Raw genomic sequence first — 12,567 nt, 5'->3', positions numbered from 1 at the left:
GTGTGTAAAATGGTGCCAAACCATGGCGGCTCTTGCACAGTGGGCTGTTTCCGGGCGTTCTGTGCATAACTGAGGATTGTACTTGTCACAGCCTCAGAATTAAAGGACGTTCCTTTCGGAAGGAGATGAGGAGGAATTTCGTTAGTGGGAGGTTGGCGAATCTGTGGAATTCTTTGCCGCAGAAGGCTGTGGAGGCCAAGTCAGTGGATATTTTTAAGGCAGAGGTAGACAGATTCTTGATTAGTACGGGTGTCAGAGGTTATGGGGAGAAGGTAGGGGAATGGGGTTAGGAGGGAGAGATAGATCAGCCATGATTGAATGGCGGATTTAGATTTAGATTTAGAGATACAGCACGGAAACAGGCCCTTCGGCCCACCGGGTCCGCGCCGCCCAGCGATCCCCGCACACTAACACTATCCTACACACACTAGGGACAATTTTTACATTTACCCAGTCAATTAACCTACAAAACTGTACGTCTTTGGAGTGTGGGAGGAAACCGAAGATCTCGGAGAAAACCCACGCAGGTCACGGGGAGAACGTACAAACTCCGTACAGATGGCGCCCGTAGTCAGGATCGAACCTGAGTCTCCGGCGCTGCATTCGCTGTAAGGCAGCAACTCTACCGCTGCGCCACCGTGCCGCACCCTTGATGGGCCGAATGGCCAAATTCTGCTCCTATCACTTATGATCTTATGTGTGGCAATAATCTCACGCATCTTTAATGCACAAAAATAATTTCACTGTGCCCTGGCACACATGATAATACACATCAATTGATCCTTTGAACTATAGACTGTCTTTGGTTGTACTAACGGCTTCAAGGTCTTTTTGCACCAGCATTGATTTTTTCTGTGCATTGTATATTATTTATGTGTATTACGTTTACAGGCCAGTTGTGCTGCTCCAAGTATAAATTTCATTGTTCCCTTGTCTGTACATATGAAGCTCCTGACTCTTGAAATAGAGGCAGTGTCTTTGGAGATAGGATATTGCTTTGCTGAAAAAATCACAGAAGCAATTTCGATATGTACAGAATTACAGATTGGCTAAGCTTTTCCCATTTAAATCCACTAAAGATTACAAGTGAAAAGACTCTGATAATACTGCTGCACATACCCTAATCCTCAAGACACGCCCGGAACTATCCGACGGCTTAAAATGCAAGCTGTTGGCCTCGTCAGATAATAGACAATAGGTGCAGGAGTAGGCCATTCGGCCCTTCGAGCCAGCACTGCCATTCAATGTGATCATGGCTGATTGTTCACACATTATCTTTCATGCAGAACTCAAATGAAGCAATGTCGCCCGTATCCTTGGGAACCACCAAGGTGGTCAAATGACCCGTCATTAATGAGCAAACAACCACAGCCTTGATCCTAGGTTTACATCGCAGCACGGTTTGGGAACAGCTCCATCCAAGACCGCAAGGAATGGCGGAGAATTGTGGACGCAGCCCAGACCATCGCACAAACCGACCTCCCTTCCATCGACTCCACCAACACCTCACGCTGCCTCGGCAAGGGCCAGCAGCCCAATCAAGGACCAGTCTCACCCCAGCCACTCCCTCTCCTCCCCTCTCCCGTCGGGCAAGAGGTACAGAAGTGTGAAAACGCACACCTCCAGATTCAGGGACAGTTGCTTCTCAGTTACAACTGCACCCATCCTATCAACAGATTAGAGAATGGCCTTGGCCTACCATCTACCTCACTGGAGATCCTGGGACTATCTTTAATCGGACTTTACTGGACTTAATCTTGCCATAGAGGGAGTACAGAGAAGGTTCACCAGATTGATTCCTGGGATGGCAGGACTTTCATATGAAGAAAGACTGGATAGACTCGGCTTGTACTCGCTGGAATTTAGAAGATTGAGGGGGGATCTTATAGAAACTTACAAAATTCTTAAGGGGTTGGACAGGCTAGATGCAGGAAGATTGTTCCCGATGTTGGGGAAGTCCAGAACAAGGGGTCACAGTTTAAGGATAAGGGGGAAGTCTTTTAGGACCGAGATGAGAAAGTTTTTTTTCACACAGAGAGTGGTGAATCTGTGGAATTCTGTGGAAGGTAGTTGAGGCCAGTTCATTGGCTATATTTAAGAGGGAGTTAGATGTGGCCCTTGTGGCTAAAGGGATCAGGGGGTATGGAGAGAAGGCAGGTACGGGATACTGAGTTGGATGATCAGCCATGATCATATTGAACAGCGGTGCAGGCTCGAAGGGCCGAATGGCCTACTCCTGCACCTATTTTCTATGTTTCTATGTTTACTCAGCGTTATTCCCCTTATCCTGCATCCGTACACTGTGGACGGCTCGATTGCAATCACGTGGACTCTTTCCGCTGACTGGATAGCATGAAAGAGATACCTCGGTAATCGCGACAATAAACAAAACTGACTAACTACAGCTGCAGCGAATTGTGGACGCAGCCCAGACCATCACACACAAACCAACCTCCCTTCCATCGACTCCATCTACACCTCACGCTGCCTCGGCAAGGCCAGCAGCATAGTGAAGGACCCCGGCCACTCCCTCTTCTCCCCTCTCCCAACGGGCGACTATTTTTGATTGGACTTTATTGGGTTTATCTTGCGCTAAACAAGTTCCACGTTATTTATTCCCTCTATCACGTCTCTGTACGTGGCTGCATTGTAATTACGCGCAGTCTTTCCGATGCCTGGAAAGCATGAAACAAGAAAAGTTTTCACCGCACCTCAGCACCCTGACAATAAACGAAACCAAACTAAATTATATTGTACAGAGAGAAATGCTTGGTTTTGCAGACAACACGGTAAAATCATCCAGCAGACCTCATGAGTTTGGAAGGATGAGAGGGGATCTTATAGAGACGTATAAAATTATAAAAGGACTGGACAAGCTAGATGCAGGAAAAATGTTCCCAAGGTTGGGGGAGTCCAGAACCAGGGGCCACACACAGTCTTAGAATAAAGGGGAGGCCATTTAAAACTGAGGTGAGAAGGAACTTTTTCACCCAGTGAGTTGTGAATTTGTGGAATTCTCTGCCACAGAGGGCGGTGGAGGCCAAATCACTGGATCGATTTAAGAGAGAGTTAGATAGAGCTCTAGGGGCTAGTGGAATCAAGGGATATGGGGAGAAGGCAGGCACGGGTTACTGATTGTGGATGAGCAGCCATGATCACAATGAATGGCAGTGCGGGTTTGAAGGGCCGAATGGCCTCCTCCTGCACCTATTTTCTATGTTTCTATCTAGGCAGTAAACAAATGTAGCCATGTTTTTGGCGCTGACAAAGTTACAAAGCACCGGTACGTGAACTAACTTCCAGGCCAGGTTGGTGAGTTCTGAGGAGTTTATTGTCACGTGTACCAGGTGTAGTGAAACGCCTTTGTTGCCTTCTAACCACGCAGTGGAAAGACAATACATGATTACATTCGAGCTGCCTACAGTGCAGTGTGCAGATACAGGTGTAGAAGTGTGAAAACGCACACCTCCAGATTAGACAATAGACAATAGACAATAGGTGCAGGAGGAGGTCATTCGGCCCTTCGAGCCAGCACCGCCATCCAATTTGATCATGGCTGATCATTCTCAATCAGTACCCCGTTCCTGCTTTCTCCCCATACCCCCTGACTCCGCTATCCTTAAGAGCTCTATCTAGCTCTCTCTTGAATGCATTCAGAGAATTGGCCTCCACTGCCTTCTGAGGCAGAGAGTCCCACAGATTCACAACTCTCTGACTGAAAAGGTTTTTCCTCATCTCAGTTCTAAATGGCCTACCCCTTATTCTTAAACTGTGGCCCCTTGTTCTGGACTCCCCCAACATTGGGGACATGTTTCCTGCCTCTAACGTGTCCAACCCCTTAATAATCTTATACGTTTCGATAAGATCTCCTCTCATCCTTCTAAATTTCAGTGTATACAAGCCTAGTCGCTTCAGTCTTTCAACATATGACAGTCCCGCCATTCCGGGAATTAACCTAGTAAACCTACGCTGCATGCCCTCAAATTTGGAGACCAAAACTGCACACAGTACTCCAGGTGCGGTCTCACTAGGGCCCTGTACAACTGCAGAAGGACCTCTTTGCTCCTATACTCCAGATTCACGGACATTTTCTTCACAGCTGTTATCAGGCAACTGGACCGTTCTACCAACAACTAGAGAGCAGTCCTGAGCAACCATCTACCTCATCGGAGACCCTCGGACTATCTAGGACCGGACTTTACTGGCTTTATCTTGCTCTAAACGTTATTCACGTTATTCCCTTTATCCTGTATCTGTACGCTGTGAACGGCTCGATTGTAATCATGCATTGTCTTTCCGCTGACTGGTTAGCACGCAACAAAAGCTTTTCACTGTACCTCAGTGCACGTGACAATAAACTAAACAAAATTTTGCTCCATTGCAGTTTGGATAAAGATCCTCGTCCACGTTTAAAGGATTGGACAGGCTAGATGCAGGAAAAATGTTCCCTATGTTGGGGGAGTCCACTTTAAGAATAAGGGCTAGGCCATTTGGGACTGAGATGAGGAAAAACCTTTTCACCCAGTGAGTTGTGAATCTGTGGAATTCTCTACCACAGAAAGCAGTGGAGGTCGATTCACTGGATGTATTCAAGAGAGAGTTCGATAGAGCTCTTAGGGCTAATGGAATCATGAGATATGGGGAGAGAGCAGGAATGGTGTACTGATTTCAGATGATCAGCCATGATCATATTGAACGGCGGTGCTGGATCGAAGGGCCGAATGGCCTCCTCCTGCACCCATTTTCAATGTTTATATGTTTCTCTCTTTCTATTTCCTTTCTTTCTATTTTCCATAATGGCGCCAAAACATGGTGCCTCTTGGATGCGGGATCGGTGGACTATTTCTGTACACTTTGCTAATCGGGAATGTGCTTGGGTGTGGTGATACTGTACTGGACGGTTTGTGGGAAAATAATTTCACTGTGTGTATGCAGTTCACACATGTAACAATAAAAGCACCTTTGAACCATTGAACACGATAAAGGGGATAACGTGAATAGTGTTTAGTGCAAGATAATAGGAATATTTGAATAGGAATCCGAGGGGTAACCTTTTCACACATAGGGTGGTGGGTGTATGGAACGAGCTGCCAGAGGTGGTAGTTGAGGCAGGGACTATCGCAATGTTTAAGAAACAGTTAGACAGGCACATGGATAGGACAGGCTTGTAGGGGAATGAGCCAAACGCAGGCATGTGGGACTAGTGTAGATGGGGATGTGTTGGCGGTGCGGGCTAGTTGGGCCGAAGCACCTGTTTCCACGCTGCATGGCTCTATGCCTATTTTGTTTGGTCCATATCCCTCCAAACCTGTCCTATTCATGTCGATAGTAGTGTAGGATGGAACTGCAGGTGCTGGTTTAAATCGAAGGTAGACACAAAACGCTGGAGTAACTCAGCAGGACAGGCAGCATCTCTGGAGAGAAGGAATGGGTGACGTTTCGGGTCGAGACCCTTCTTCAGACTGGTCAGGGGAAAGGGAGACGAGAGATATAGATGGCGATGTAGAGAGATAAAGAACAATGAATGTGAGATATGCAAAAAAAGTTACGATGTTAAAGGGAACAGTTAGTTAGTTAGTCATAGTTAGTTAGTTAGTTAGAGTTAGTTAGTGTTTGTTTGTTTGGTTGGTTGGTCGGTTGGTTAGTTGTTTGGTTAGTTAGTTAGTTGGTTAGTTGGTTAGTTAGTTAGTCAGTCTGTTAGTCAGTCAGTCAGTCAGTCAGTTAATTAGTTAGTTAGTTAAGTAATTGTTAGCTGTTTTCTTGGGTGAGCCTACCCAAAACCCGTTTGGGCAGGTTCACCCAATAAAACAGCTAACAGTGGCCTAACTAACTAACTAACTAACTAACTAACTAACTAACTAACTAACTAACTAACTAACTAACTAACTAACTAACTAACTAACTAACTAACTAACTAACTAACTAACTAACTAACTAACTAACTAACTAACTAACTAACTAACTAATTAACTAACCATCTAACTAACTAACTAACTTACTAAATAACTAACCAACTAACTAAATAACGAAATAACTAACTAGCTAGCTAACTAACTAACTAACTAACTAACTAACTAACTAACTAACTAACCCACCCATTCCTTCTCTCCAGATATGCCTCCTGCCTGCTGAGTCTGTGTCTGCCTTCCACGGGGAGGGTAGTTGAGGACTGCTCTGGTTGTGTGATGGTCTGAGTGATGCCAGTCAGCTCACCTGTGCCGTGTTGCTTGTTCCACAGGGCAGGTGACGGAGTGGGCGCCGGTGTGGGCTTGCAGCGTAACGCCACGGTCACCTTCACCATCCGCCCGGGCAGCATCCAACCCATCACCGTGCAGAACCGCACCTCAGACTTTGACAGCATGACCATCCTGAAGCGGGCGCCGAGTCCTGTGCCCGTTGGGGGGTCGCCCACGGACGGCGGCCCGGCCCCCCGGCCCTCGTCCCTGCCCGTCTCCGCCCTGTCGCCCACCCTGTCCGACGGCCTGGGCTTCCAGAGCCCACCTTTGCCCGGGGAAGGGCACTTGTGCGGGCAGCCGGGGCGTAGCCGATCGCCCTCACCGTCCACTCAGCAGCAGCAGCAGCAGCAGCCGGCCTCCAACAAGCCCTTCGCAGCCAAGGGGGTCTCTCTATGGACTAAGCACGACGTGGCGGACTGGCTGGACACCCTGAACCTGGGGGAGCACAAGGACGCCTTCTTGGACAATGAGATAGACGGCAGCCACCTGCCCTCGCTGCAGAAGGACGACTTGATCGACCTGGGCGTGACAAGGGTCGGGCATCGAATGAACATAGAGCGCGCTTTAAAGCAGCTTCTGTCGGACAGATAGACAGGCGGACAGGTATCTGAAACGGTAACTAAAAGATCTCTCATTATTTTTGACAGCAGCCGACGCTCCTCACCGGACACACGGCCCGGAATACAATGTGCCATTTGGACTATTTTTAAACAAGAGAAAGAAAAAGCTGAGCATGAACATACGAGAGTCTCTGGTACCTTTATAAAGCACAACAGGCCGTCAGTATCAGTATCAGTGGCCACGTCGCTGTAACCAAGCCATGTGCCATAGGCGTGCCGGGATCAGTGCAAGAGTCAAGACCCTTTCGCGATGTAAATACACTTACAGCATAATCTATATTTTGAACAGTGACCTTTTAATATCGACCTCACTTCGACGGGTGTCTTAATGATATTGTAGTCAAACCAGCAGAGCTGTGTTACTTACTTTCTATCTTTGCTAGTACAAGATTTCTCCACAAGGATACCACATTCATCTAGAAGATGTGCAGCAGAACCGTTTTACTCCTCTCCACCCCTCCCTCCCTCCCTCCCTCCCACCACCCTCACTCTCCCCCACCACCCCCCACCCCTCCTTCTCCCCCACCACCCCCCACTCCTCCCCTCTCCCCCACCACCCCACCACCCCCCTCCCTCTCCCCCACCCCTCCCCCACCCCACCCTCTCTCCCACCAACACCCACCCCTCCCCCGCTTCCCACCCCTCCCTCTCCCCCACCACCCCTCCCTCTCCCCCACCACCCCTCCCCCTACCCCCCTCCCCACCCCTCCCTCTCCCCCCCCCACCCCTCCCTCTTCCCCACCACCCATTTCAGACAAGGAGCAATGTGGACTGATTTTCTGTTTCCCCAGTCTACCCATCCCCATTGCTGTGTGAGGGGGGGGGGGGTATAAAAATATATATTTAAAAAAGTACGAAGCTCTTTTAAACGTTTCACGTTTTGACGCCACGCTCCCCCCCACCCCCCCTCCCCCCCTCCCCCTCCCCCTCCCCCTCCCTCCCCCCCTCCCCCTCCCCCCCTCCCCCTCCCCCCTCCCCCTCCCCCTCCCACCCCCCCTCCCCCCCTACCCCCCCCTCCCCCTCCCATCCCCCCTCCCCCCCCCCACCCCTCCCTCCCTCTCCCCGCGGGAGCGATTGTCACAAAACTTGTCCAGCTCTTTCCTTGAGAGTTAAAATGCAGGTTTGTTTCTGTCGGTTGTTTTTTTGTTCGGTATCACCTCCCCAGAGCTGCGGTCAATGGCTCCTGGTGGGGAATGGTGTTGAAAGTGGTATCGAAACCAAACATTAACGTCTTCCACTGGTGGTGTACCACAACCAGTCACGTGCCACTGGAGCATTTTTGGAAAGGGGGTCTCTGAATGGGCCCGTATCTACATTCTATCTGCATTCAATGTTCAGAGTTCAGTTTCGGAGTTGGAGCTGGGAAGGGGGAAGCCTGTTTTTTGCTCATTTGGAAGCTGGCGAAATGGAAAGTGGGCATCTGTCTGTCTGTGTGTGTGTGTCTGCTATTTTAGCTGCTATTTCTTTTCCACGGTTACACGATAGCGTTGTCTGGAAAATGGAAGCTACTCCACGAGGAAGGATGCCCGGTAGATTTTGCATCGTCCCACCGCCAAGATAAATCCGAGCAGATTGCTTCTCCACTTTTCCCATGACTGGACTTTTCAGCCCTTCCCGATGAGATTGTCCATAACCTCCCTCTCTCCCTCTCTCTCTCTCTCTCTCTCTCTCTCTCTCTCTCTCTCTCTCTCTCTCTCTCTCTCTCTCTCTCTCTCTGTCTCTCTCTGTCTCTGTCTGTCTCCCTCTCTGTCTCCCTCCCTCCTTCCCTCCCTCCCTCCCTCCTTCCCTCTCTCTCTCTCTCTCTCTCTCTCTCTCTCTCCCTCTCCCCCTCCCTCCCCCTCCCTCTCTCTCTCCCTCCTTCCCTCCTTCTCTCTCCCTCTCTCTCTCTCTCTCTCCCTCTCTCCCTCTCTCCCTCCCTCCCTCCCTCCTCTCTCTCTCTCCCTCCCTCTCTCTCTCTCTGCCATTTTAACACATTCACCCCTTTCAGTCCTGCATTCTCGTTGCAAGTTGTAGACTAGAGGTGGCGGACTCCCACAGCGCTGTAGTTTTCTGCACCGATAGTGTATACGGTCCCCAATCGTGGGAAGATATGTGTGCAGTCGAAACTATTAAACATCAGCATATACAATTAATTGTGATTGTCCGCGACACACTTTAGATTCACAGGTGATCGACCTCGCCCTGACCTCGCCCTGCTCCTGGTATATATATATATATATTTTGTTCTCTCTGTGGTATTCATCATTTTGCTATCGAGCTGACCCACTGACTCTGGCCGAGATCGCAGTGGAAAGCTGCAGAACTATCCCATTGATGTGGCCACAATTACAACAATCAGCCTACAATATCATTTTCTTTACAAATTTAACAGTAATTTAATTTTTTTAATTTAATTTTTTATATTTCATTTTGTTTTTTTCCGCTAGAGCGTTAGGATGTATCTCACTATGATTTGTGCAAAAAAAGACTTGTGTTCAGGTTAATAAAGCTGATGTAACTCGTGTGATTTATATACCTTCATCTGGATCCCATTTGCACTTTGCACCAACCTGTGTGGCAACCAGAATTATCATTACGCTACAATAGACAATAGGTGCAGGAGGAGGCCATTCGGCCCTTCCAGCCAGCACCGCCATTCAATGTGATCATGGCTGATCATTCTCAATCAGTACCCCCGTTCCTGCCTTCTCCCCATATCCCCTGACTCCGCTATCCTTAAGAGCTCTATCCAGCTCTCTCTTGAATCCATTCAGAGAATTGGCCTCCACTGCCTTCTGAGGCAGAGAATTCCACAGATTCACAACTCTCTGACTGAAAAAGTTTTTCCTCATCTCAGTTCTAAATGGTCTACCCCTTATTCTTAAACTGTGTGGCCCCTTGTTCTGGACTCCCCCAACATCGGGAACATGTTTCCTGCCTCTAATGTGTCCAACCCCTTAATAATCTTATACGTTTCGATAAGATCTCCTCTCATCCTTCTAAATTCCAGTGTATACAAGCCTAGTCGCTCCAGTCTTTCAACATACGACAGTCCCGCCATTCCGGGAATTAACCTAGTGAACCTACGCTGCACGCCCTCAATAGCAACGCTACGAGAAGTGACTATTATAACGGCGAATAAAAGTCGTGTTCATGACTGGGGAGTGTGGTTCCCATTCACCAACGATCAATAATCTCCTCTCCAGTCACCTGCGAGCTTCAGGCTCCAGCAACTAGAGACGGAATCACGTTTGTCTTTATACTTTATTTCGAACGAAACCGTCTTCCTTCAACATTCCTGCATCTCCCTGTGTCCAACTCTGCCTCCAAAGTACCACGTCAAGAAGAGACCCCAACCACGCTGCCCTATCCCCAAACCCTCGCCCTCTCCCTGCCCCCCATCATCATGTCCCCTTTTGCACCTCCACTCCTCTCTCACACACCCCACCGTCACACCCACTCCTCTCTCCCACTCCTCTCTCCCACTCCTCACACACCCACTCCTCCCTCCCACTCCTCACACACCCACTCCTCACACACCCACTCCTCCCTCCCACTCCTCACACACCCACTCCTCCCTCCCACTCCTCACACACCCACTCCTCACACACCCACTCCTCTCTCCCACTCCTCCACACCCACTCCTCTCTCCCACTCCTCACACACCCACTCCTCCCTCCCACTCCTCCACACCCACTCCTCTCTCCCACTCCTCCACACCCACTCCTCTCTCCCACTCCTCACACACCCACTCCTCTCTCCCACTCCTCCACACCCACTCCTCTCTCCCACTCCTCACACACCCACTCCTCCCTCCCACTCCTCCACACCCACTCCTCCACACCCACTCCTCCCTCCCACTCCTCCACACCCACTCCTCCACACCCACTCCTCTCTCCCACTCCTCCACACCCACTCCTCACACACCCACTCCTCCCTCCCACTCCTCACACACCCACTCCTCCCTCCCACTCCTCCACACCCACTCCTCCCTCCCACTCCTCACACACCCACTCTCCACACCCACTCCTCACACACCCACTCCTCACACACCCACTCCTCCACACCCACTCTCCACACCCACTCCTCTCTCCCACTCCTCCACACCCCGATTTATCTCACCGTCCTTGTTTATTGCCTTTCATTCTTTCAACTGTTCTCTCTCTCTCTCTCTCTCTCTCTCTCTCTCTCTCTCTCTCTCCCCCCCCCCCCCCCCCCCCGACCCTCCTCTTTGCCCTCTGCCTCCCATCTCTGACCCTGACTCTGGCACCCATCTGCTTATCACTCGTTCCACCCCCTCCCTACTCCAGCAACCCCACAGCCCAGCCATTCCCTGCCTCGCGCCGACAACCCAGCGTTTGTTTACCTGTCTAGTTGCCACACAAGTCTTCAAGGGCCAAGAATTTCCCCACGACCAGTCTCCAGGAGGCTGTTTCAGGGTGCCATATGTAAAGGAGACTCTCAGAAACCTGCTTAAATGACGCACCTGAACCTTCTTCAGAGAGCCGATTAAAAGCAGTGGCTGAGAAAATTATTCCCCCCCCCCCACCCCCACCTCCCCGAAAAATGGAAAGGAACAGAATTGTTCTGGGAGATACCGACTGCCCCCTTCGGTTTGGGCAACGCACCACACTTTCAGAGGTAACTTGCTGTTTTGAGAAAAGCTGTACAATACTTTAGAAAATAAATGTATGTAATTTTCTGAATGTAAATAAAATGAAAGAAAGGAAAAAAAAAAAAGCATCGGCCTCATGAATTGGCATCGGAAAGGACGTAAGTTGTTGAATGTGACAAAAGGTGGCCATTCGGCCCATTAATCCATGCCTGTAATTGCCTCCACAGGCATTATTCAATAGACAATAGACAATAGATGCAGGAGGAGGCCATTCGGCCCTTCGAGCCAGCACCGCCATTCAATGTGATCATGGCTGATCATTCTCAATCAGTACCCCGTTCCTGCCTTCTCCCCATACCCCCTGACTCCGCTATCCTTAAGAGCTCTATCTAGCTCTCTCTTGAATGCATTCAGAGAATTGGCCTCCACTGCCTTCTGAGGCAGTGAATTCCACAGATTCACAACTCTCTGACTGGAAAAGTTTTTCCTCATCTCAGTTCTAAATGGCCTACCCCTTATTCTTAAACTGTGGCCCCTGGTTCTGGACTCCCCCAACATTGGGAACATGTTTCCTGCCTCTAACGTGTCCAACCCCTTAATAATCTTATACGTTTCGATAAGATCTCCTCTCATCCTTCTAAATTCCAGTGTATACAAGCCTAGTCGCTCCAGTCTTTCAACATATGATAGTCCCGCCATTCCGGGAATTAACCTAGTAAACCTACGCTGCACGCCCTGGCCCTATTCCTGGTCCTTTTCAACAGTAAATGAACTAAATCACTTTTTAAAAATCGTATTTAGGGCAGGCACGGTGGCTCAGCGGCAGAGTTGCTGCCTCACAGCGCCGGAGACCCAGGTTCGATCCCGACTACGGGTGCTGCCTGTACGGAGTTTGTACGTTCTCCCCGTGACCTGCATGGGTTTACTCCGAGACCTTCGGTTTCCTCCCACACTCCAAAGACGTAGTGCAGGTTTCTAGGTTAACCAGCTTGGTATAAGTGTACATTGTCCCTAGTGTGTGTAGGATAGTGTTATTATGCGGGGATCGCTGGTCGGTGTGGACTGGGTGGGCAGAAGGGCCTGTTTCCACACTGTATCTCGAAACTAAACTAAACTG

At 49.6% G+C, this 12,567-nt stretch overlaps 1 protein-coding gene across 1 annotated transcript in view; it reads left to right on the top strand.

The window, feature by feature from the left end:
• LOC144602179 (SH3 and multiple ankyrin repeat domains protein 2-like) overlaps positions 1–7,764 on the top strand; it is a 154,595-nt gene extending 146,831 nt beyond the window's left edge. The window contains exon 9 of the mRNA XM_078414915.1: positions 6,239–7,764. Coding sequence (XP_078271041.1) covers positions 6,239–6,827 — 589 coding nt within the window. The 3' untranslated portion in view covers positions 6,828–7,764. The remainder of the gene's footprint in view (positions 1–6,238) is intronic.
• Positions 7,765–12,567: the final 4,803 nt, after the last annotated feature.

This window comes from Rhinoraja longicauda, chromosome 18, assembly GCF_053455715.1.
Source record: "Rhinoraja longicauda isolate Sanriku21f chromosome 18, sRhiLon1.1, whole genome shotgun sequence".
Taxonomy (NCBI): Eukaryota; Metazoa; Chordata; class Chondrichthyes; order Rajiformes; family Arhynchobatidae; genus Rhinoraja; species Rhinoraja longicauda.
Note: the sequence above shows the minus strand (reverse complement) of the source record. Positions and strands in the feature narration are given on the sequence as shown.